Source organism: Anomalospiza imberbis, chromosome 10 (genome assembly GCF_031753505.1).
Source record: "Anomalospiza imberbis isolate Cuckoo-Finch-1a 21T00152 chromosome 10, ASM3175350v1, whole genome shotgun sequence".
Classification (NCBI taxonomy): domain Eukaryota; kingdom Metazoa; phylum Chordata; class Aves; order Passeriformes; family Viduidae; genus Anomalospiza; species Anomalospiza imberbis.
The window spans coordinates 9,107,929-9,133,863 of NC_089690.1; the positions used below are offsets into that span (position 1 = coordinate 9,107,929).

Here is a 25,935-nt window from a genome sequence, read left to right on the forward strand (position 1 = left end):
CTGTTGACATCTTTGTTTATTTTCTTAATTTCTTGAAAAGCTGTTCCTTTCTCTTCAAATAGGAAATTATTGGATAATACAAAAACGTTTCCAAACAGAAGGAAAAGTTTGTGAAAGTGCATGAACCCAAGTTGTGATGAAATAGAAATTGGATACTGAGGAAGTAAAAAAAGATGTAAGGATTTCCAAATGGGCTGTGGTTATGAGAGGGTCCATACTACAATCATTTTTGTGTGTGTGAAGTTTATGCTACACTATATAATACTTTGTAGGAGAGTGAAAGGCAGAGGAATCAACAATAAGTGTGTGTATACTCTGTTACCTCCTGCGAGAAGATCTAAGAAAAGACCTGTGAACTCAGAAGAGTAACAGCTTACTGAAGAAAATTTTATTCAAGCATCCTTACTGAACAGTTGTCCCATTTTAAGAGTGTGATACCTACAGAGCACACATGCAGGAAACTACTGGATACAGGCCACTTCTCTAACATCCTACAGCTAATTCACTGCTACTGTGAGTGTGAAAGTACATTTTTTGGAAATAATGTGTGCTTGTGTATGTCCAAGACTCAATTATGTGAGTTTGGCAAGTAGACTTATTTTTATTTCAGAAAGTTCAGTAGATGAGATCAGACCTCCTAAATAAAAACTGTTAATTTGCTGTGTTGAGCTACCTCCATCTGAATAGAATTGAGATAGTGAAGCATGTTTTTAAAGGATCTGCACTTACTAACAGGTTGAAGTCTCTCAGCATTGTAGTGTGTTGCAGACTAGCGTGGAATGGCACAGAGTTTATATGGATGTGGCTGCAGTATTGCACCCAAAACGTACTCCAGATTGATTTCCTTCACCCCCTCAGGGAGCTGGAATGTAAATGCCCGAAGGAGATTGGTAAAGAAGATGAACAGTTCAACTCGTGCCATCTGTTCCCCCAAACATACACGGTGCCCTGCAGAGGAAAATCAGAAGAGTTGGTTGAGTAAAGTTAAGTTCTGTAAAAGAACTTTGCACAAAATTCTACTGAGTTCCATAAATTCTGTTAATGTAAGATAATTATTTCCTATTTCCTTCTGTAAGGACAGGAGATGCTTTAGGAGGAGGGTGGGGAAATATTTAACTGAGAAACTGTGCACCTCTGTCAAGTGTTTGATTTGGTGTTTTGATTGGGTTTGTTTAGTCTTTTTTCACCCCTGAAGCATGTATGCAATTCTCCCTTTCCACTGTTGATTCTTTTTGTGAGAGCCATGAATTGCTTCTTAGCTAAGCCAGATTTTAAAAAGCTTCATATACTTCAGAGTCTTATTTTGGCTGTTGAGAAGGGAGGGCTGGAGCATTGTGGGATGCAGTTCTGAAGCCAAGGAGAAGGATGTAATCAGGATTTCTTCAACAGAAATTCAGAAGGGTATATTGGGCCCTTGTAGCCCTGTCAGAGGCAGATGTGTGAGCTAAGGGACTGAAATGTGCAGTGATATATAGACTCAGTGACTCATTTTGGCATATTGTCTACACAGGATATTTCAGGATATCTATATATTCCAGGCTAATAAAACCAAAGGTATTCAGAATATCTAAATACTCAGATTACATAAACCAAAAACAACCAGAGCAAATTAAAGAAATAGTCATATGCCACAGTTAAAATTGGAGCCCGAATTATTTGTCTTGATTCACAGGCATTTGGTGAGTGAAGGAGGTAAGATGGTAAATACCTGTTTTGCAAAGACGATTTTAGGATTTACTGACAATTTAGAGAATAAAAAAAAAAAATCTAGATTTACTACATTTAATCTGACCATGTGTTACTCGGTATGCTCTTTGCTGTTTATCTACAAGAAGGGTGTAATAGTATAATGTCACAGTAGCACAAAAAACCCCTCAGCTGTTTCCCAGTGGTTTTATTGTGAATTTTTAGTAATGATACTGCTTTCCTCTGTTGTGCTGCTGTTTTTCGTAATCAGTTTGTTGGAGAAACTGGTGGACTAGAGAAACTTGCTAGAGTTGTTTTATACTGTTTTTCACTCTTCCCCCCCACCTTTTTCCCCCTCCATCTCTTTGAATCCCTGCATTTTGCACTGTAAGTTAGTTAAGTTGTACATTGTAATATGCTTTTGAAAAGTTATAATTTTTTTTGGTTGCCTAATATTTTACTGAAAACATACAAAATCTACTGGATTTTGCTAGTTTTCTACAGATACAAGAAAACATGGTGCTAGACTATTAACATAGGATTTGGGAGACTGAGGTTTGGTTTCCTACTTCTTCACAGATTTTCTCTATATGTTTTGGGAAGTCACATTTCTTTTGTCATTGGCCTTCCTTTTTGTAAGGTGAAAATAAATAAATTTCCTGACTTAGGGGAATTACCTTGATTTAACAGGGAATTTCCTTGATTCAACACATTAAGAAATAAGAAGCTCAGGTATCCTTATGATAGGAACCCTATCATTGGGGTTTCTGTCAGCCATACTTATGTTCTGTTTGAATATATGAAAAATACAAAATGCACAATATTTGTGGCTCTTACAGCAAAAGACCTGACTTTAAATCTTTCAAATCAGTCAAATAGTCAATCTAGTCAAATACATTTTTATAAATATATCTTTTTAATATTTTAGAACTTTAGAAATAGTATTTTTAATCTTGTTGCAAAACAAAGCAAGCAGGAATATTCAAGGTCAAGGTGTTACCTGCTGAGAAAGGTAAAAATGCCTCTTTGTTCACAAAGTTGCCATCCAAATCTAGGAAATGATCTGGGTTGAACTTCCAAGGGGTTGCCCAGTGCTCAGTGTCATAGACCACAGAATGCAGATTTGGCAACACAAGCGTGCCCTGCAAGAAGCAGCAGAGATCCTCTTTTCTATAGATTTTCCTTCTCTCTATGTCATAGAAGTGCTCAATATTAACAGCTCAAATACGTAAGAAACAGGGATACCCTCTGTACCTTTTTAATGTGAAAACCCAGCAGAGTTGTGTTCCTCAGGCACTGCCGAGGGACCCCAACAGAGGTGACGTTGCTGTAGCGCAAAGCCTCGTGAATCACAGCGTTTGTGTAGGGCAGCTTCTTACGGTCTTCGTAGCTGATGACATGGGAGGGTTCCAGAACAGCCTCTATCTCTCTTTGAACCTTTTCTGCAGACATATGAAAATACTTTAATTTCCCACTCCACAACCCGCCCTCTTCCCTCTGCTTTATTTCCAGCAGATTTTTGTATCAGAATGTCCTGTCCAAGGGAAAGAGAAGAAATTATGTTGCTATGAAATGCATAGGCATGTGGTTTGACTGCTGTGTAGGTTTCAGTTGATCAAGGAAGTCCATCTACCTGAATCACAGGATGATGTCTCATTTAAAACATATCCTACTTGGTGATGAGGATAGTACAATTGTGTGTTTCAAAAAATGGATTAAAAATTGAACTTACAGGTATAATTTATATTGTTTATAAATATGTATCAGATCAGGTATCTGTTAAAAACTTTTCTACTTCGAAGGTTAGGAGGAGACTAGGTTGCATATGAAATGTCTTTAACTTGTTATTCTGTCTTGCCAGTCCCTTCTAGTGAGGTAAAACTGTGGCTGCTATTAATTTCTGATAGTGATGCTGGTGAACCAGCTGGGGAAGCACCTGTTTGTTTCATTTACTGACCTTCCATTTTCTGGATCTCAATTGCTGATGTACCAGCATTCATGTACATAGCTGAGGTGTTTTTTTTTGGTGTCTTGCAAGTGATTGAGCTAATATTTACACTAATGATGTTCATTGTGATGTTGAATGCAGGCCTCTCTGATAGTGCTTTTGCTCACCTTGTATTTCTGGGTATTGTACCATGTAGAGCAGTGCCCAGAGAAGGGTGGTGCTTGTTGTTTCTGTCCCTCCCAGCAAAAGATCAACCACAGTCTGAACCATATTTTCTTTATTGAATGTAGAAGTAGGGTCATCCTTGGTCTGTAGGGTATATTCACAAGAAGACTATGAAATAGATAATTTTAGATATTTCACCAGTCACATAGAAACTGTCATTCTTTGATGATAACAGTGGGCAGCCCACCAAATCAAACACCTTTGGTGCTACACAAATAGAGTGTGCATGTAAAAATCCTTTGGCAGTTAATGAAACAGCAAGTGTTTGTAGTAGGCATTGAAGCCAAGGAAGGGAGAGTGTGATAAGCAGATACTTACTTTTGTTATTTGAGCCAGGTAGAAGTCAATGAGATCCTGTAGATCTCCTGTGTTCTGTCTTTCATGGGCCTGAACCTCCTTCATGACTAACCTGTGCATGAAGTTGTTGTATGCAAACACCTCCTGATGAGGCCCTGGGAGATGGTGCATGAGCCATGGGAAAGCATCATACAGCTGTGGTGTTAAACAGAAAGCAAAGAGTGTCAGATCCCAGTTCTGATTTCCTGATAATTGTGAAGTCACCACAACACGTGGGCAACCAAATTGGAATGAGAGGCAGTAGACACAAGAGATTAAATACTGGGAATGTGATTATATTTTACTTTTTTGATCAATACCTCATAATGTTCTGAAAATGGGTGAGTAATTGAGTGCTGAATCTGATTCACAAACAGATTTTTCTCAACCTTGAATTTTTTACTGTAATTTTTTTTACACATCCCTCCATGAAGAACCTGATAGTCTTTTACAATGCCACTGTGCCAAAATCTGCACAAGTTAAGCAATAGCTAGGGTTTTGAGAACTTAAAATATATTCTTCTTGGTGTGATCAACCTTTGTTATAAACTGTATCTTATAGGAAGCTCAGAATAGCTCAGATATTGATGGTAATATGAATTATGAATTGAAGCAAGATAGCTGTTTAAAAGGGCATCCATTTGAAGACTTAGTTCTTATTAACTGCCTTTCTGGATTTGCAAGACTAAATAAAAATGAAATTTTAGATGCTGTTTTCATTTCAAGAACTAAGAATCTTAAGTACACAGTATTCTGCAAATGATTGCTTATTGGAAATCTGTGAAAAGCAGTGATGATCTAGAATTTTAATTTTAGGATGTGATTTACAGACATAAAGAAGGATTAGAAGCCAATAATTACATATACAAAGTATGTATTGATTTATTACTTCACTGTGGCTTGTAGAACAATGATATGTTTGGAAATGGAAATTTTTGTGAATAATTGTCTGACTTTTAATTTCTTTTGACTTGTCAAGTGCAAATGTACCTTAAGGAACAAGAAAAGAGATTCTTACCCTGCCCCAGATAGTACCTTGAAAGTAGATCACAGAATAAATAGCTTTGATGAGTTTGCTGAAAGATTCATCCTCACTGGAGAAGCAATGACCAAAAACAACAGCACAAATGATATTTGCGATTGCATGGACGATGGAAGTGTGGGGGTCAAAAGGTTTGCCTGTGAATATGGGAGGTGCTGTGAGAACTTTTGAATAGACTGCAGCAAGAAAAATGCAGAAGACTTTTAATAGTAAAAACAACAAGGGATCAAACTATTTTTAGAAAAATTTCATGTAAGTGAAGCCTAGTTTAGTATATATTAACTGCATGAATTGTAAATGCACGGAATCTTAATTTTCAATCTGCTCTTTACTCTTGTAAAATACAGTGATAACCAGTTTTGAGTAGACAAACATAAAATCTCTTCCCTTCTTTGACTTGTGGTCTATGTAGTGTCGAAACACAAACAATTAATTAGAGGATATGCCTTCAAATATGGAGGTAGATATTTAAGTTTTGCAGTTAAAAACCAAACCAAACAATCCTCACCCTCCCCCTGCAAAACAAGAACCTAAACAAAAAAACCCAGAAAAAAAGAAATTAGAAATTTCATTTCTTAGTTCTGTTGAAATGACTTATCTCTTTTTTGTTTTCAAGTATCAGCTTAACAATCCAACCACAGATGTATTTTTTTCCACAGACTGAAAAGGCAAAGCTCATATAATAGAGTGGAATACATCTCCCATTGAAAAGGATTAAAGCCAGAAAAAAATAAATTAAGTACACATTTCAATGGCAAGGACAACCTTTGAAGTATACTTCTATGGAAAATACACTCCTGACTTCAGTCCAGTGCTCTTGGTTGTTCTTGGAAAGAGAAAATACATTTATTGAGTTTAAAATTGAGAATGGATTGCATGGTAGGTAAAGCTTTGGGCTGTACAGGGACTCGCAGTAGATGGTTTTTTTTTCATCTCCTATGTTTTAAAGATGTGTGAATGTTGCTCTTGGAAAAGAGATGGGCCTGGTCCAAGGAGAGTTGGAGAGAGACCTCAGGCAACCTCTCTGTGTTTTCACATGGAACACGATGTGGGTGAGGGATTTGGCTGCTCAGAATATTTATATTTAATTGCTTTATTTTGGCAGCTTGCTAAAATTCTATTGGTTTCTATTTCATCCAAACATTGAAAAGAAGATATTTTTGGAATGATACATTCCTTGTTTTGGGGTTCTTTCTCTGCTAAATCCTAAAAGCCTGCTGTCCTAGAATGACTTCCAGCAGGTCATACATTGTGTATTTTAAGGAGGGTTTTTCTATACTCCTTGAGTGTAAGAATCATTACCAGCTGTGTTGATAATAAACATATTTTAAACTCTTCTTATTTAAAAATAAACAATTTTATATTGCCCACTGTGCAGACAAAACATTTTTTGCAAAGAATGCAGTTAAGAAGCCATTGGAAGTTCTAATGTAGACAAGATCTATATTACTTGTAAAAATGTACTGTGAAACTGTTACCAGCCCTAATATTTCAGGAGGAGCTCTAAGTGTTGTTCTTCTAGTGAATTTACCTTTTGTATTTGTGAAGATATCCACAAGGTGACAGGCCTCCGTTTGAATTTGATGCTCCAAATTGTTCTTCCCAAGTGCCAGACTTCTTATAATTGTCATGCCAAAGCGTCTCTGCTGCTTCCAGGTGTGGCCATTTGTCAGGAAAATACCTGAAAAACACACAAACATTTAGTTCATTGCTGGGAGGGGAAATCCTTTCACTGCAGGAGGCAAGTTTTGATTTAGATGAGGTTGTATTTCACTAACAAGATACAATGATTTTAGAAGCTGAGTTTTGGTCCCTAGGATTTTATGACACCCAGCTGCTCCTAAATGTGTCCTTGGAAGCTGAGGGGGTTTTGGTGAGGACTGAATAGCTTTGTCTATAGATACCTTCCACATGAGCAGTCTCCTGGTTTAGAAATAATACAATTGAAGGGCAGCTTCTCCAGGCAAGTATTCCTTTGGATCTATTGGGAAGGAAAAAGACTGAGTGATGTGCTTTATAAGACAATACATTTTTGATTTTTCCTTAGCATGCTTAGCACTGCATGAAACATTTTTGCAGTGAAAGCCCAGTTATGGCCTGGTACAGCAGTAGCTGATGTGCGTGCACATGAAAACATCTTCCTTCTTTACACCCTGTTCTATCTCATTCTTGTGTAACACTTTGTACCTTTCTCGCCCATCATATCCCTGTAGAAAGGGGTGAGGGGTCTTCCAGAAACTTCTTCTGAGTGGGTGATGATGCCATCTTTTACTGCTTTGTATCCATTCAGCACAACCAGAGGTGTCTGTCCCATCCACAGCGTGTAGATGTTCCCATACATGTTGGTTAACTGAAGAGTTGATAACAGGAAATGTGTCACTATAAACCAGGGAAAGCATGCACCAAAATCTCAATTTATTTAATAGATTTCTGTAGTTGTAACTAAACTCATTTGTTGGCATCAAATTGAATCGTAGGTTTTAGAAAAAAAATTATCTTTCTGTTATTAATGTGCTTTGGGAACAGAAGATAATTGCTCTTTATGGGATAGATGCTAAAGACATCTCTCAGAACATCTGTAAACTTCACAGAAAGAAAACCAGCAGGTTACTTTGTTAGCTCTGAATCAAAGAACAAATTATTACAGGCAAAATCCCAGAGTTTTTAATCTTTATTAATGAACCAAAATGATATTTTCTTGTCTCTAGCTTAAAAAAAAAAGCAAAGAAATGTTCTTGCTTTCTTTTCTACAGCTTCCACAGGAATTTTCTTATTTTCCTCTGTTGTTGTTCCTCACATCATGCTTATATTTTTCCCTGTAATAGTGGCAAGCAAGTTCCTTGCTTTTTAAAAATAGTTTTGGTTGGTGTGATTGGCTGTGTTGTAAACATAACAGCAATCAGGTTTTCCTGCTTTGTTTTAGCAGTAACCTGTTTACGGCAGACAAGAAATCTTTTTGCTGTAAAAACAAGGGGAAAAAATGTCTGTTTAGGGTACATGTTTGGTCTTCTGATGGAGATGTTCCAGTGCCATTGGTGTCAGGAAAGGAGAGCTCTGCTAGAGGTGACTTACAGGGCTGGGTATCAACACAGAAACAGAATGAAACTGCCAATGAAATACCATTCTATGACAGTGCTTGTGAGAATGTAACCAAAAGAGAGAGAAAATAGCAAGGACTAAAGCAATGGTGATGTTTATTACTCAGAAATATTTGTAATACTGCAGGGTCCTCAGAGTCATTGAAACTGGCTGGTAATCAAGCTTGAGGTTTAAAAAAATAGCATTTTAGGCCATTCCTATGCAATGCACAATTTAAGTTAAAATAGATTCAGACTGATTTGCAACCACAGAGATAAATAAATACCTTGCTGAGAGTTTCTCGGCGTAGTTTGAAGTCCAGCAGCCACAAATTTCCGATGATGGGGAGGGGAACTGGTCCTGGAGGAAACTGGGTACGTATCCATTGCAGCTTGAGGAACTGCAAAATCAGGAGAGACACTACTAGAGCTATAAAAATCTCAGTAATCCCCAACATTTTATCAAAATTTTAACTTCTCACTGGTTTTTGGCTTTTTTGGTCCTTTTTTTTTTTTTTTTTTTTTCCTATGACTTCTTCTAAAATGTTTGGATTTGTGAAGATGTTTCTTTTACTGAATGCAGACTCTTTCTAAGGATATGCCTTCTGTAGCCATCTCTCTGGCAATCTACAGTTTTCCCAAGCTGAAGTCCCTAGAAAACCAAACCATGTGATCCTTTGTGGTTAGCCAAGCCACACCCACTCCTTTTTTAATGATCTGTCTCTTTTTTCACTTAGAATTTCGTTTCTTTCTTAGTCTTGGTAGTGGGTCAAAGTGCTAATTATTGAATAGTTTTCAGAGGTTTTCAAGAGTTTTGCATAATGGTAACACCTCAGGCAGTTTCATGTAGTTAAACATTGAAATGCATTAGTTATTGTCATTCTGAAATACTACAATTATTGTGTGCTTACTTTACACAACAAGAAAAATCTACACACTATCTGAGGTCTCTGAGGTGTAAAAGAATGAGTTCATGCAGCATAAAGCTTAATTATTGTCTTTAATAAGAAAAACAAAAGGTAATTTAATAATTTGAAGATTATCTTCTTTCCCCTTTGATCATATCCTAGGTTATGATATTATGTGAACACTAGAAAGAGATTATTTTTCTATCAGATTATATGATGTTTTCTAACTTTTTGTTTTAAATTTTTAATTTTATGCTAAGTTTTAAAATTTTCTGGTTCAAATTTTGGAGATGAAACTATGCACAAGTTCGATTAGATCTGTGGAAAAGATCAAATAAATGGAAGAAACAGGCAAAAATTCTAATCCTTACTTATTTGTGGATCCCATAAGTTTACCAGAGGGGTTTGTACCAGTACTTTAAATTGAGACTTACTTTTCATACTTACTGATATATTGCACAGTATTTTACAACATTTTGTTCAAGAACCTAGTTCATGTTATTTTCAAGACTAGATAGGAGATTAAGGAAAGCCACACAGCTGTACAAGTTGTCTGGTTCAAAATTTTATCAGAATTTCTCTGAGCAGGCTTGCTGAATTTTTCAGTCTGCACTTGTCAGCTCAAAAAGTTTCTGCAAAATCAAGGTTATTGATTGGAATTAATATATGTTATGATCCTGAAATATAAAGATTTAAAGCTATCTGTGGGCTTCTTAAGAACTGAATTAAGCTTCAAGAAACAGAGTTACAGGCATGGACACTAATTTCAGTTAGTTTTCTAATGAGCTCATTTTATTTGTGTGGGGATTAGTAAAAGAAAATATGGTAAATACAATCTTGCATGATTCAGTCTTGAAAAATGTGTAGATGACAATTGGTCTTTTTTTCTGCAGTGGACTGTAATAAATTCAGGTTCCAACAGGAAACACAGGGGCAGTTTCACAGGGCAGCGGTGACATGGCAGCATTTTCTCGCCTTACCTTCCTGAGCATCCACCTCTTGACTTCTCTCTGCTGTTCCATGCAACGCTTCTGCTCTAGTGTGCTGAATGTGCAGATACTTTTGCAAGACTTGGAAGTAGAGCAGCCATCAGAGGCCAAGGACCATGCCTCTGTGCTTCTGTTATCTGTTTGTTTAGGTTTTTTGGGCAGAGAAGTGGAAACAGACAAATTTGGTAAGCATCGTTTCCAGCAGCATGGTTCTATGAATCTTACAGTTGAAGAGTTAAAGCGACAAAAAATGGAGGGAAGCAATTTGAAATGCAATAACTTTTATGGCTTTTTCAGACAATTCTGACAGTTCCATACGTATATAAAAAATTGCAGTGTTACTGAGTTATGCTATTGAGAAGTTATTTATCCACCCATTTTTCAGATGTTGCTGCTATTTGAGACTTTACAATGAGTTACTTGATGAAACTATCTAACTAACTTCACTTGCTGCTTGTGTGCATCAGAACTTCATTTCTTCATTTGTTTTATTTCTTCCCAATTCATCTACCTGGTCCTGTCTGGTTAAAAGAAAGTGAGTGCTGTTCTATTTCTTATTTGTGCACAGAATCACTTGTTAAGTTTGCAAGTTTTGCAACAGTTAAAGACCCCTGAAAGCTCTTGATGCTGTCATGCCCATCAGTGAGTTTATGATTTATACACTTAAAATTACCAGAATTAAGGTGAGTTAAGCCATGAACTTGCCTATTAATAACAGTGATTATGATGCAGCTTACGAAAAGAAAACAAAAACAAAGACAAGGGCTTCATGTGAGAGCAATCTGGGTCCAGCTGAGTAAGTCTGGGTGCACCAAGAGCATTAGACTGAGCCTGACCCTTTGAACACTGTGGGCAGTGTGTTTTCCTGCTGCTAGGTGAGAGCTGTGGGCAAACTGAACTATACTGAGGCAAAGTAATTTCACAAAAGCTTGGGCTGAAGTTCACAAGGAGAGAAAAAGCAAGGAAGCGCTTCCAATACTGTGCATTTTTTATGTTTTTGGTACATGTGAGCAGTAGCTGTTCACATTAATCTTGCTCGATCCCCTCTGACACAAATACTATTGCAAGAGCTTCATCTCCACTTAAGATGACAGGTATTAAGTTTGATTGTTTTGAGCAGATGAGGAAATCTGCTTGTGTAATGAAGGCTTCAGGCCACATGAGTGGGAAGCAAAGAAGAGCATCTTCAGGAAGGTGAGAAGCAAATGATGAATGGGCATACTGGGGGTGGAAAGGGTTCCTGGCACACCTCTGCCCAGAGAGTGTGTCATCTGCTCTGACAAAAAAACAGGGCTCATTTTTTGTCTGTTGCAGGGACAGATGTATTAGAAAACACAGCCTGGTGTTCTTGCTGCCTGGCCTGGCCTCAAGCTAAACAGCACAGGTATTGCTAAGCTGGTTTTGGGATTCTTTTGTGGGTTTGCTCTTGTTGTTGTTCTTTCCCCACCCCCGCCTCCCAGTGGAGACCCTAATTTGGATTTCTCAGGTGTCCCATCCTCCCCTGCACTCCCCGATCTTTCAAGAGCTTCATAACAGGAGCTGTTAACTGGTTGGAGGCATCAGAATTTCTCTGAGGGAGGAGAGTTACACTGACACTCTGTGTCCAGGCAAGCACTGAGAGACGGAGAATGTGGCTTACAGCACAGCTGAAGTGAACACAAGATTGGGAAATATGAGCAAAATAAATTCCCATTCTGTGTTTCTGTTCAGTTCAGGAAAAGAGAACTGACATGCAATATAAATAAAGTGTGTAGGTTTTTGCCTCCTGCTTTCATCTGTTTTGTTGGGACTTGAAGATTGATGAACTTTTTAGGTTGCATAGACAAAGTACTGGAATGGGACTTGAACTTCAGATTCTGCTCCTAGATTTGTTCATAGCTTGTCTGTGACTCTCATGAACTTGCTTTATCTCTCTGGGCCTAATCAGTTTTTGAAAAAGCTTGAAGGTTGACTAATGAAAGTCAAGTTGTAGATGGCAGGTGTGACTATTTGTTTTATTCTTTCCCTGTATTTTATTCCTCCTCCTCTGCTCTAAAACCTTCATTAGAAAAGAGGGTTTTCTGAGCTTTCTAAACATATTCCATCTCTGCCAAGGAGCTCTTGTGTGACGGTATTTGTCAGATAATAATGAGTAAGGCTTGCATGGAGAGGTGCTGTTCACATATAGTGAAGATATTGGAACCAGGAAAACTGATTTTCCCCAAAACAACTTGCAGAAAGCTTCTCTGTAAACACCTGCCTCTACCTGCTTGATCTCACAATTACTTTTATTTGTATTTTAGTCCTTAATCTGTGCACTTAAGTCCTGCAAGTCACACATATTGATGGAGTTCATTTAAATTCTATCACTCTGCATTATAATGAATTGTAGCATCCATCACTTTCTCTTCCTGCTAGTAATACATAGTCATCCCACTCGTCTCAAAATAAAACCAGTTGGTGTATCTAATCTTATAGAGATTTACCAACTTTTTGGCATCACTGGCATGCAGTGAGAACAGAACTAGAAAAAGCATGAGCTCTAGCTATTAGGGAGGAAAGTGACTGCTGTCTTTTTGTTCCTCTTGTTTTCCCATGGTTTTTGTTATTGTTTGGGCTGTTTGGTTGGACAGTTTTGCCTGTTTTGGTGTTGTAATGCAAAGGTGTTTAGGTGAAAGCAATGCAGACCTTGCACCAGTGCTGTGGTGCTCTGTGTCCTGATGGTGTGGGAGCTACCAAGGCCTGCTGCCCTTTCAGTCTCCCTGGTTTGTGAAGTGCTGTGTAATCTTGGCAGTGTTCTGCAGTCAGCTGCAGAAGAGCTGTACAGAGACAAGAATTTCATAAATTAACCATAGCACATACCCTTTTCTCACTGGAGTGTCAGAAAGAAGTAATTAATGTTGTACATACAGTTTTACTTCTGGCATTTCCCAATGTTTGAGTATTTGCAGCCTCAGCATCCTTTTTGACAATTTTCCAGAGCAGTATCTATTAGCCCAGATGCTGCACTTGGAATGTGTGAAGTTGTGGACAGAACAGAAGATTTGAGCTAAGATTTGTTCTGATGAATTTGCCAGGGGCAGAGGTTTAGAGACAGCCTAGGACCAACTCTTTCTTTCCTGGAGGACAGTATGGTTCTTGCAAATATATTTTATATATATTGCAACTGATTCCTGAGCACTGGAAGAAATTTCTGGAATCCAACCCAGATTAGTTACTGTGTAAGGAAGGATTTTTTTCTCCAGGGAAGTGTTCTTGCTCTTGTTAACAGTAGTTGAGATAGGTGGCTTGAATGCTACTGAAGAACTTGGATGAGTTGAATAAAACATGAAAAGAGCTTTCAAAACATGCCTGATGTCCTTTTTGCCAGCTGGTAAGTGACACCAGTGGATTATGCAAGTGGAGTTGCAAGGATGAGTTGAGTTTTTAGACAGCAAATCTTGAGACAGAATGACAGCCTGCAGGGACATTTCTGCTGTGAGAGGAGCAACAGCCTCAGAGAAAGCACAGGCAAGACAGCAGGGGTGTGGTGGAAACAGTAATTAGGACCAGTAATTGTCTTCTTGCGTTCTTTCTGCAGGGCTATATATATTTTTGGGCAAGCAGTCAGCACATATGGAGTTCTTTGTCCTCTGCAGCCTTTTGCAGGTGTTTAGAGTCATCCTGTCTGATGGAATTCAAGACACTCCTTTGGGAAGCACTGCACAGCCCCATCCCTATAAGGTCTGCTGTTCATAAGGCAGCTTGGTACCAAAATCCCAAACAGCCTATTCCACTAGCTGTACTCCAGAAATCTTCTAGGAACTGCTCCTGTTTGTAGGGATTGTTTTTGTGTTGAGGAGGTCTTTGCATGTGCTGCTTCAGGTGCTGTGAATTAAAAATAAAGCAAAGAATGACAGGCTCTGGAATAATTCTGCTGAGCAGGGCTCCTGCTACTGACATAAGGCAGAAACGAATTAATAAAGCCTCTTGGGGGACAAGAATTCAGCCCCAAAATGGAGTTTAATGTGAGGTCTGTTACACTTTTTGCCAATAGCACTAGTTATGTTTGGTTCTTCACTGTGCTATTTGCAGTTCATCTGTACTGTTAACTGTGAAAACTCAAATTACAACACTTCATTGCTCTTGGTTCCCAAGTCTGCCTGTCCACCCACTGTTCTACAAGGCTGCTGGCTGCTTCCTTTTACCTCTGCCCCAAGGATGCTACCTGATGAGTATTCCTGCCTTCATCTGACAGCTGCAGCTTTGTACCCAAGTTCTTGGCATGCATGTAATCAGTATTTTGAGTGACACATTCTGTCAAACTGATTGGTCAAAGGGATGTTTCTGGCTGAGGTTCCCACCTTCTCTGACCCAGCCTCTGCTTGATCTTAATGTCAATTAGCATATTGCAACATAGTGATGTATTAAATAACACTCAAGAATGGAAATAATCCTCATTTTCTTGGATCAGGAAGAGTGGTAGGAAAAAAGGGAGGTGAAAATTCAGAAATCTTCAATGTGACAGGGAAGAGTTAAGAAGGACAATTTCAAAAGACACATTTATAGCAATTTTATAATACGAGTTTGGAAGTGTGAAATGATGATAAGTGTAATTCTCATATCCCTGGTTTTGTTTCTTCTGAGTGCACAGTTCCTGAATTTGCAATGGAAGAGTCGTGGATTTCCTCCTGGACCAACCCCATTTCCCATCATTGGAAGCATCTGGTGGATAAACTTTAGAGCTGATCATGGGAGCCTGAAAAAGGTATGTATTTGTGAATGTGAACTAAAGAGCTATTGAGGTAAAACCTGTAAAAAATGGTGATGGCTGTTGATAGGCTGATGTGGTAACAGGGAGAACCCTGAGAGAAGGTGATTTGTGGAAGTGAAGCGCCTAAACAAGTTAAGGTAAAAATTCTGCAGACAGTCTAATTCATATGAAAGCCTAATAATGTCACATGAAAGTCTCATTCAAATATGTGTGCAACTTAAACAGAACTGAACATTGTAATTTTGCCTCAGAAAAGACTTCTATTTTTAAGAGAATCTTTTGCCTTGAAAGAGATAAGTGATTCTCAGATTTCCCATCATAGGCATATATTGAAAATAATTTTAAACTCTGAATTTTGAATTCAGAGGATGTGAAAAGTGCACTAGAATATCTTCTGCTGTCATGGGTTGGAAACAAGATTGTATCCCATATGTAGCCAAATCCTTTCATCCATTTTTTTCTCTGTCCAGTCTGGGATGTACTCTTTGCAGATAAACTAAAGATGTAAATGATGGTGAAAGAAAATAATTGATGGGAAGAATTAGGTCCACGTTAAGCCTGTTAATACAGGTTCTTTCAGTTTTCAACATCCTCCACTGAGCCAAAATGTCACAAGAGAACCCAATGTGTTAATATATTTTTAAAATTGCTTCCTTTCCTTATGTGCTAAGTGCAACTTGCAGGTCAGAGGGTACCTGGCTGCAGCTGAAGGGAGCTTAAAAGACTGTGATGCTAAAATTTTCTGATGGGTACATGTTAATCTCTGTGAGAGGACAGACCTGTACTGGTTCTTGGTCAAGGATTTTGTCCTTGCAGAATACCCACGGCATTGCCTGAGAGCAGTCCCCATCAGTACCCAGAGATGGGATCTATGCTTAGATACCTCAGTTTACAGAATTTCACTATAAGATGGGAAGACTTCTTGCCATTGAAACATGAAATTGGCAGTACTTGGAACTCTAGAAGGGGAGTTACACCTGGAATTTATAATTTCAAGAAATTCTGGTTGTTGTTTGAGTCAATGAAATATGGAGTTGAAAAATGTAACCAAGAATGGGCAGGTGAAATTTCACAGGAAACCTTGTACAGATCCATAAACACTCAAGGGCATTTACCCTATGGTTGATAGTGCAAAGGTAACCCAGGCCAAGTTCTAGAAAAGGACCATTTATTCTTTCATTGCTTACATTTCCGTGGGTGGTGTGTTCCCAGAGAGAGCCCAGACCCTTCCTGTGGAAAGCACCCCCATCACAAAACACAGCCACTGTCCCTTTTCATCTCCTGAACCCCAGAGCAACGTTGTGCTGAAGGCAGCAGCCCACTGTGTGTGCATGTTTGTTGATGTTTCTCCCATGGGTTTTTTTTTGGGCACTGATCTTACCTGCAGCTGGCAAAAGCCTATGGCAACATCTGCACCCTGTGGATGGGTCACAGACCTGTGGTGGTACTCTATGGGTTCCAAGCAGTGAAGAACGGTCTCACCAACAACTCAGAGGATGTTTCGGGGCGACTGCAGACCTTCGTTTTCAACAAAATGGCAGATGGAAAGGGTAAGATGTTCATGTTTGTGGAAGGACTTCACCCTTGACTTTCTTTGGTTCCTCTCGTGTTTTTCTTACTGAAAACCCCTTAGTTCTCAACTGACTTTTTCTGTCTGCTGAAGGTGAATCATATAATTCTGAAGCATCATCCTAAGTGGTTTCCAAATCCCACTGTCACATATTTCAGAATCTTATCAGAGCAGCATGGTCAACATTCTTAGTGCAGTCTGCATGTCCTGATTTGAAATAATCCCGAGCCTGCAGCCTCCTTTGGAAGCTGAGACAAAAGTAAATCTTTATGCTCCCAGTTGTTTGTTTACAGCAAAGGCTGCTGTAAGGAAAGCATGTACAGAACTTTGATCTAGTCTTGTTCTGAAATACAAAGTCAACAGGAAGATCAGTGGAGCTTTAAATTTATTAGCTAGAATGTTCAAAGCATTGTATTGTGTTATCATAAACACTGCTGGATCGTGGTGGAGGGAGAATAAAGAGAGTGATGTGTTTAAAACAGAAATAATTGAACTTGTTTATATCACCCTCTTATCCAGAGAATGTACAGCAGATGCCTCTACCCTCAGTCAGGATTTGTTTAATGTGAACTACAGTCCAGAAAGCTTTAATTTGTAATACTAGCAAATATGAGTAGACAAAAGCCACTTTTAAGTTACAGAGATGATAAAGTCTGGGGCCGTTTCAGTCCATTTGGAAGGATCTGTATTGCCACTTTTTATTGGGGTGCTGTGGACAAAAGTAGCTGGGTTGTGACAAGTGTCCTAAAACTAGCAATTTGTAGCAGGGATGGCTTTAACCCAGCTGCAAGTTTGTGACTGCAGCATAAATACCACCTGGCTGTCCCTGGTTCCCAGGACAGCAGAAGGAATAGGGGAGAGTTATCCCAGGCTCTAGTGCAACAGGAGCAAGCTGGCTTTCTCAGGGAGAAGTGCAGGCTAGACTTCTGGAGGGAATTTCTCTACCAAGCAGATTAAATGGTTCATGCTGGGTGGTCTCTGCTAGAACACAGACCCACAGCAGAACAGCCTGGGATTCCTTTCTGTCCCCCAGGATCTCTTGATCTTAAGAAGCTGATTGTAGATTGGCTAAAGCCGATTTTTCCTTCTCATTTTGGCTGGGTGGCTCTTGCCCTGGCTTCATTGTCTTCCCAGAAGGGACCTTTCCAGGATGAGAACTCGATATTTGGTATAAAGAGCCTGGTAGAACAGGATCCCTCAAAGACCAGGGACTGATGCTTCAGAAAAAATAGGACTTGGTTTGGAAGGCAGGTATAGGTTTGGAAGGCAGGTGTGTGAGTCCAGAGGTCCAAGTGGGTTTTTTGCAGGGATGGTAATGTCTTAACCAAGGTGTTCTCTCTTCCTCTAACAACATTCAATTCAAAGAACACTGCCCTGATGTGTCCCTCCTCTTTGAGTGACAGCATGATGAGAAGATGACTCTTGCTGTGTTTATCATCTACAATTGTACGAACTTTATTATGACATAAACTTCATTCTTAATGGCTAAAGGTATCTTGGTCTCAAATGGTCTCATCTGGAAACAACAGAGACATTTTGGAATTGGAACTCTCCGAAAACTGGGAATGGGGAATAAAGGAATGGAGCGTGGGATACAAACTGAGGCCCGTTACCTGGTGGAGTTCTTCAGAGACAAGGAGGGTATGGCATTGACACAGTGCTTGGGGGCAGACACAATACAGACTGCTTGATTCTAAGGGTAAAGACTACGTTTGTTACAGAATAGAATGGATTTGGAGCACGCCTTAGATTTGCAGATTTAGGATAAGATGCTAAAGAACTGCAGACCACACATTCTGTGGTGTTTGCTAACACACTGGAAAAAGAAACATGAAGGAATACAGCAGGGAAATTCTTGAACCCAAAATAATGATATTTCTTTGCTTATTTATTTTTTGACAAAAAAATCCCTTAGAACTCTTGAGATTATTGTACAGTTAGACCTCAGCAGTTTGTATTTTGGGATCAACACCAAAATTGAGATTAAAAAAAAAATAAAAAAGAAAGCAAAAAGGAAAGCAAATTAAAAAAAAAAAAAAAACAAGGCCAGGTGTTAAAGATTTGAGGCTTTCCTGTTCTCATTTTTGAGTGAGATATATCTTTTGTTACATTTCCTAGTAAAGTTTGGGTGTTTCTAAGTAACAGTATAAATATTATAGAGGACATCTATTACAAAATGTCACTGTAATCTTGTTCTCCCAAATAGCAAAGGAGGAGAAGGAGCTGCTATTGTGACGAATGTCTTTCTCTGTCTGCAGGAGAAGCTGTGGACCCTTCCTTCCCCATTGTCCATGCTGTCTCCAATGTGATTTGTGCTGTGGTTTTTGGACATCGTTTCTCCCTAGAGGATAAAACTTTCTGCCAGCTGATTGAAGCCTTCAATCATATAGTGGCTTTTGGGAACAGCTACTTTTATTATGTGAGAATATTACTTATGAGATTGCATATTAGTAATATTCTAATAAGTAATATATAAATTATTTGATTATTTGGCTCATTATTTATTGCAATATAATCATATCAGTATGTATATTATTAAACTATTGCATTATTGGACACTGATAAATATTGTGACTGTGAAAATGAACTGGACCTGCAATGCTTTGGGTTTGACATGTTTCAATTATGAATATTGTATTGATAATCTTTATTATAATGTTTTAGCAAAGGTAATATGCTTGGGATAATGACCTTTTCTGTAATGGAAATACCAGTATTGTTAAGGTGAAAAGATGATACTCCGTGTGAGAATGAAAGAGAAGGTTTTTTTGGGTTTTTTTTTTGGTGCTACGGTTATAGACAAAAATGTTTATTCACATTAGATTTATTAATATTGATACATCTATCTGCAAAAGTAGATTATTTTATTGATGAATTAACAGGGCAAATGCAAATGGAGTCATACAGTAAGGATGGGAAAAAATCTAGGGTGGAAACTGTGCTATCCCTAACTTGTGATTTTAATGTGTGTTTATGTACTCAACATGCACTAAACATTTCTTTTGATGCCACAGGATTTTCCCCAGAGAAATTAATCCAGCAGTTTAGCACCAAAAATGCCCATGCTATATCTCTATCACAAGGCTTCACTGCAGTGTCACTAACTGCCTCTGTGCTGAATTCTTGCTCCCCAGATATGTGAAGTGTTCCCGTGGTTTGTAGACCACCTCCCAGGACCTGTACGTAAAGCAAGATTTTCCCGGGATTTTGTTCGTTCCTTTGTAAGGCAGGAAATCAAAAGCCACAGGGAAAAAGGCAGAATAGATGAACCAGAAGATTTCATTGACTTCTACCTGAAGCAGATAGAGAAAGTGAGTGATTAATGCTGTACATGACACAGATCCAACCATAACGGGTTCCCTGCCCCTTCCCTGCTGTTAATCTGTCCACAACAACATTACTGCAGAGTTCTGCAGGCACAACTTAAAAACTCTGCTGCCAAACTCAAAACATGAACTTTGAATAGTTACTTCAATAACTTGTTCTAGAAGTACAAATTGTTTACATTGGTTTGTTGTGATATTTTGGAATCCTTAGGGCTGGGCAGTAGGGAGGACTGTGAAAAGGTGTAGGTATTTAGATGGCTGCTAAATTCTGATTCTTGCCTTGTATTATTTTTGTGCTTAGTAGTGCTGTATGAGTATCATGCCAATCTTAAAATGTTGTCAGTCTGTGCTCTGAAAAAAAGCATAAATCTTTAAAAGGATAACATTATATATTAGATTGTTGAAATCAGCAAATGTGCTGAAAGTGGCACAGGTGGGATAAAACTATCTAGAAATATGTTTTTCTGCAGTGGAAGTTAACAGAAATCAACATGTCACTTTGGAAGGTAGCATAACAGGATTTATACAGCTGACACATTCAACAGCACCTGTAATTTAACAATATCAGTTTACTCATTTGAGCAAAGTCTTTGCCTATATCTGTGTTCTGCTCAGGTGTCTGTATTTTCTTTGTTCTCTAGAAATCTTGTTCGTTTAGATACAGTGATCACTGTCTGTCTTAGTGCTGTTACACAGCTATACTCCATTTTACCTTTCTCACTGACACTTGTAGACTAAAAATGTCCCCAATTCTACGTTTGATGAAGACAACATGATGCAGTCTGTTTTTGACCTTTTCCTGGGTGGCTCAGAGACCACAGCCACCACTCTGCGCTGGGCTCTGCTCTATATGTTGGTTTACCCTGACATCCAAGGTGAGTAGTACACACAGTATGGATATGATTCAAATAGAGCAATTTTCTGTTATATTTTTCTTTTTTTTTTTTTTTTTTTTTTTTTTTTTGTTTTGGTTAAGATCAAGGTTTTTTAAGATCAAGCTCACTCTTTTTAAAAAGATAATTTTTGAGATTTGCTTTTAATAAGCCAATGTAGTAAAAAAATTTTCAGACATATTTTAAAATAATTTTAGGGATATTCAGGTTCTGATACTGTATTGGGTCCTGTTGATTTTTGTCAGGCTCTTTCAGCACTGTAAGTATATAATGGAAGATACAGGCTGAAAACACACAAGGTGAAATAAGAGTTTGGGTTAGGGCAAAGAGATGCTTTTCTGGTATCCAGGATGTGTAATAAGGTTATATTATTTGAGTTCATTAACTAAGACATCAGTCAAATTTCTGTAAAATAGATGTATTTATTTGATTGTATGGGAATGTTAAACAGTGAAGGAAGACAATAATGGGAAGACAAAAAGATGATCCAGAAATTCTGGACAAGAGCATAGTTGCACCTAGTTTGAAATTTTTGGGTGATTTGGTAGAGGGTTTTCAGAGGTGATGAATTCCTAAGCCAAGTACATGTTCTTGACTCTCAGGCTGAGGGCTAAAAATTCTTTTCATGCTTGTGGTGCTAGAATGCTTGAAGAACAGAGCCCTGTGCACACACATGCACTTCAATTTCTGATAAATTATAAAGAAAAGAAATGCCACTTAGCTTACTAGCCTAAGTTTTCAGTATGAAATCTGACCCCAAACCATCTCAGACTGTATAAGGTATGTAAGTTAGTGAAGCTTAGATAGCAGCCCAAAGAGATTAACATTTGGTGATGGTTTAGTAATATGATCCTGTTTCAGTTCTCAGCATTACACACGTCAGCTTGATGTGATGGCTTGCTTGCAACACCTTCATTAGTGTGCTGTGAGTCTGTATTTACCTGAAGTAAAATCAACAGCTTAACTGAACTGATGTCTTAATAAGAAGGTCTTATTACACTTACAGTTTTCTCCTCCTTCTTTAAATAGAATGTTCCATAAATCTGTTTGGCTTATGGAAAGAGGGTCTGAACATAAAACCTATTAACTAGGAAACTGCGTGTAGTAAAATAATAACTAGCTGGTTATGATTTATACAAATCATACATTTATACAAATGCATTTGTACATATATACATTTATACAAAATCATTTACACTTTAGGATATGGTAAGTATAAATTATTACTCTATTGTAATTTTTTCTATCATTACTATACTTCAGAAAGGAAATGAAAGCTCTGTTTCATCCAAAACAGTGTTCTTACATCTGTAATGGATATTTTAATTTTTTTTTTAGACAAAGTCCAGAAAGAGCTGGATGCTGTTCTGAGTCCCTCCCATCTCATCTGCTACGAGGATCGGAAGAAGCTGCCCTACACAAATGCTGTGGTTCATGAGATTCTCCGCTTCAGCAGCATTGTGTTAATCACACTTCCCAGAGAAGCTGTGAAGGATACCACTGTTTTGGGGTATCATGTTCCAAAGGTACAGATATCCTTTATATTCCAATGTGATCTTTGGCCATAAGTAAAGATTTACCATTAAACCCTTTCTCCTCCAGCTCAGGACAGGAAGATAATTTCACTAGATTTAGGATGTGGTGCTAAAGAACTGCAGACCACACATTCTGGGGCATTTGCTAACAGACTGGAAAAAAAGACATGAAGGAATGCAGCAGGGAAATCCCTGAACCCCAAATACTGAAGTTTCTTTGCTTATTTATTTTTGGTCAAAAAAAAAAACTCAGAACCCTTGAGATTGTTTTCCCCCTAATTATGTAATCATTCATTTCTGCTGCCTTTCTGTGTGCAGAATTATAGCTGGGATTTGTGTCCTTTTCTGCTGGATGTGTGAGAGACAGAACTGTGCCAACTGCCTCTTCCTTTCAGGGCACTCTAATCATGGCAAATGTAGACTCAGCTCTTTTTGACCCTGCCTACTGGGAGACGCCTCACCAGTTCAACCCCGGCCATTTCTTGGACAAGGGTGGAAATTTTGTGACCCGAGAGGCCTTCTTAGCCTTCTCAGCAGGTGGGTGCACTGAGAACTGAGCACAGGTGTGTGGGTTAGATGAAGCTGTATTATTTTCATTGTGGAGAATGCCAAAGGGGAGTGTAACCCCAAACTTCAGGAGCACATGGTTTTCCCAGCCCAGAAAAATGTTTGACTCCAAAAATAAGTTGTTTGGCAATTGTAAAAACACTTGATCTTAGATTTTTGTGAAAATGCAGAGAAGATAAAACGAGTAAGGTCCCAGAATTCCCAATCACTTAGGAACTTGAGTCCTTACACTGTTGCCCTTGGTCCTCCTCGGTATATACTGGCTTATGCCATTACAGTGGATATTCTGTGGCAGGCTGCTGTGCTGGAGCTGATCTATTTTGTATAAATAATTCAATATTCATCAGTGTAGAGAGATGAATGGGAGATCAAGAAGCTGGATTGAATACATCCAGAAGTCTATGTCTTTCCTGTGGAGCTTCTGGAATCACTCTTTCATCAGTGTGTGAGTTTATAGGAGCTTAAGCAAACAAAAGCTCTTGGAGATCATACCAGAAGGGAATAGCCTGGTTGTCAGACCTGTAAGCTAAGCTGTGAAAATGTCAGCCTCAGGTTTCTGGTCTAAATTGGGCAGAAGAGGAATTGGATTCTCACATCCAAATTGAATGACCTGACCACTGCATTTCAGAGTTTGTCACTGTCTGTCTCTGGGAATTATATCCTGGACAGAGTTAATTGATAAATTGGGAAGAGAATATTCTTTAGCAAGTTGTTTTCACTGAAACCATTATGTAGGAAAATGTTTCTTCAGGTGTAGAATGTCCTCTGTCTTCTGATTTTTCACTGTTATTAGGGAAGTCAGCCTGTACTAAGCAGAAGCTGTGAGGAAATCTAAATATGCTTTCTTGTTTTTATTTGGAATCAAAAGACTGAAACCCCTTACATAAAACTAGGGAGTCCTATAGATTAGGAAGCAAGAATGAAACTTCTGAGAGGCATCTCTCATATCTTTTTTATAATCTGGGCAGATTCTGCAAAGATGAATTGCAGACATGCCAGCTGTACGTCCAGTTCAATTGGAGAGGAAATTGTCAAATTCAGCAAAGCTCTTTGTCCCTTGATGAGCAATACTCCTGTGAAAAGCTGGGAAACAGGTGCTGGTTACAGACCTTGGTGGGGACTGACTTCTCTTTCCGTTCCCCCCTTGCAGGTCACCGTGTTTGTCTGGGAGAGACAATAGCCAAGATGGAGCTTTTCATCATATTCTGCAGCTTGTTGCAGAAATTCAAGTTCACTGTACCAGAAGGAGTTAAGGAAATCAACACAGACATTATCTTTGGGAGCACCATGAAACCCCATCCATACAAGCTCTGCGCAGTTCTGCGCTAGGTTGCTCAGCATTGGAGATTTAAGAGGCACAGACACAGGTTTGGTAGTGTGCTAGGATTTGTGCAGGTTTATGGTTCTCATTTTTAGCTCAAATTCAGTGCAAATCTCTCCTTGTGTTACGTGTCTTAGAAACCAGCCCTGAAAAATACTCTGGTTTTCCTGTGTCTGGAAAGTGTCTGTATTTCTTTTTTTTTTTTTTTCTGCTGTGTTACAAATGAAATAAATGTGGACAATTATTGCTCTGTCTAGTCTTACTGGAAACTTGTCAGAATCTTACTGGAGGGAGGAGGAACATGAGAGGAAGATTCTGAGCAGTCTTCCCCTACATTCTCAAATCCAGAATGGTGTGTTGGGAATGATGTTCCCAGAGATGGTGGCTCTGGGCATTACCAGAACTCCCAGGTATGGTTGCTTGGGAGCACAAAGCTGTGGAGGGGCATCTCAACTTGGTGGGAGCAGCTTTGTCTATTTAGCCAAGAGCCACGGGCAGATGAGTGCTTGAGACTGGAAGTAAAAGAGAGACAACAGTGCAACTTTTCATTTGGCTGCGAGGCTTGTGACTCAGGCCAAGAGCAAAGGCAAACCCCTCCTATTGCCTGCTGGAAATTGCAGAGGGAAGCCCCACTGCTGGTGAAATGCAGTGGGTGGAAACAGATAAGGACCAGTGGGCTGGCCTGGAATTTTTTTTTTTTGACATATACTCTTACGGTGCATTTGAGAGGCATTTCTATGAAGGTGGGAGTCCTCTCACATGCCAGGGTTCATAATGACAATGATGTATAGCAGATTAGGTTGGCCATGTCTCTTCATTGATGCCCAAAGCACAGCTCAGGGGGCAGCTTGCAGTCTTTGTAGTTTTGTGCAGCAAAGCTTGGTGCTTGCAAAGGAGGGGCAAGGCAGGAGCCATTGATGTGGTGTTCCCCAAAAGCTGTGGGAGAATCAAAGCTCTGGAGACTTTTCTGTGAGCAGAGGGGCAGCTGCACACAAGCAGCCTTCTGACAGCTGAGCTGAGCTCACTGAGTCCAAATGCACAATGAGGGAAGAGCTGTCAAGGTGCAGCTGGCAGGAGCAGTGCCCAAGCAGGGCTAGTGGATGGCTATCGGTGCTGGGATCCACAACACAGGAAGAATGATGTGCAGAACTCCTTATATCAGGAGGCTAATGAATCACTTTATTATACTATATTATACTGTAACTATATTACACCAACAAGAACTATCACTAACTAACTAGAAAACCTGTGACCCTCTCCTGAGAGTCCCGACACACACGTGGATCCAATTGGTCCATGAATCAAACAACCATCAGCAGAGTCCAAAGAACAAATCACCTTGGGTAAGCAATCTCCAGAACACATCTCACTTGCTGCTGCTGCTCGTTGATGTGCACATGTGGAATAAGAATTGTTTTGATCACTCTTTTATCTGCTTCTCTCACAGCTTCTCTCAGGAAAAATCCTGAGAAAGCTAAGTCTCTCTCTGTTCAGAGGACATGTGAATACCACAGATAGCAAGCATCAGTAGCCACTCTCACTGTGAGACTGGCCTTGTTACCCACCCAAGAAGATTTAAAACCCAAGGCCAAAGTGAGAGTTACTGTTGCAACCTGTTACCAGCTTCTTTTCTTGAATAAAAGACTTTACAATTGTTATCACAAGCATGCTTCAAGGACTCATTGGCATTGCTCTGTTTATCCATTGTGTCATGGGCTGAAAGGAAGGGAGAGAGGAGAATGGGCCAGCAGCTCTCCTGGCAAGAGTTGAGAGGAGGAGG

General features: G+C 39.1%; 2 protein-coding genes across 9 annotated transcripts; one reads left to right on the top strand and one right to left on the bottom strand.

Annotated features, from left to right (window-relative positions):
• Nucleotides 1-61: 61 nt before the first annotated feature.
• Nucleotides 62-8,825, bottom strand: LOC137479855 (cytochrome P450 2J2-like). The gene is made up of 9 exons (XM_068200527.1): nt 8,602-8,825; nt 7,425-7,587; nt 6,769-6,918; nt 5,214-5,374; nt 4,178-4,351; nt 3,802-3,943; nt 2,941-3,128; nt 2,687-2,828; nt 62-948 (listed from the first exon to the last, which is right to left on the bottom strand). The coding sequence occupies exons 1-9, from the start codon at nt 8,770-8,772 to the stop codon at nt 770-772; spliced, it is 1,470 nt and encodes a 489-aa protein (XP_068056628.1). The 5' UTR covers nt 8,773-8,825; the 3' UTR covers nt 62-769.
• LOC137479850 (cytochrome P450 2J6-like) lies at nt 5,797-24,403 on the top strand. 8 transcript variants are annotated; one of them, XM_068200506.1, is made up of 14 exons: nt 5,799-6,116; nt 9,513-9,625; nt 10,597-10,746; nt 11,526-11,595; nt 13,436-13,913; nt 14,824-14,937; nt 16,331-16,493; nt 18,005-18,154; nt 18,772-18,932; nt 19,648-19,824; nt 20,573-20,714; nt 22,071-22,258; nt 22,663-22,804; nt 23,985-24,403. In XM_068200506.1, exons 5-14 carry the CDS (start codon nt 13,806-13,808, stop codon nt 24,161-24,163), a joined length of 1,524 nt encoding a protein of 507 aa, XP_068056607.1. In that variant the 5' UTR covers nt 5,799-6,116; nt 9,513-9,625; nt 10,597-10,746; nt 11,526-11,595; nt 13,436-13,805; the 3' UTR covers nt 24,164-24,403. The 8 variants fall into 8 exon arrangements, with proteins under 8 accessions (XP_068056613.1, XP_068056607.1, XP_068056606.1 ...); XM_068200505.1 differs by lacking the exon at nt 11,526-11,595; XM_068200507.1 differs by lacking the exon at nt 11,526-11,595 and having other exon boundaries at nt 5,799-6,009.
• Nucleotides 24,404-25,935: the final 1,532 nt, after the last annotated feature.

What these genes read in the sequence shown, in the direction of transcription:
- LOC137479855 (XM_068200527.1), bottom strand. Translation starts at nt 8,772, where the DNA reads ATGTTGGGGATTACTGAGATTTTTATAGCTCTAGTAGTGTCTCTCCTG. An exon ending in GGATATGATGGGCGAGAAAG is followed by an intron (nt 6,919 to 7,424) that starts GTACAAAGTGTT and finishes TGTGTTTTTCAG; the next exon opens with GTATTTTCCTGACAAATGGC. An exon ending in AAGGTACTATCTGGGGCAGG is followed by an intron (nt 4,352 to 5,213) that starts GTAAGAATCTCT and finishes TTAACACCACAG; the next exon opens with CTGTATGATGCTTTCCCATG.
- LOC137479850 (XM_068200506.1), top strand. Translation starts at nt 13,806, where the DNA reads ATGGAGTTCTTTGTCCTCTGCAGCCTTTTGCAGGTGTTTAGAGTCATC. An exon ending in ATCATGGGAGCCTGAAAAAG is followed by an intron (nt 14,938 to 16,330) that starts GTATGTATTTGT and finishes TCTTACCTGCAG; the next exon opens with CTGGCAAAAGCCTATGGCAA. An exon ending in ACCTGAAGCAGATAGAGAAA is followed by an intron (nt 19,825 to 20,572) that starts GTGAGTGATTAA and finishes TGACACTTGTAG; the next exon opens with ACTAAAAATGTCCCCAATTC.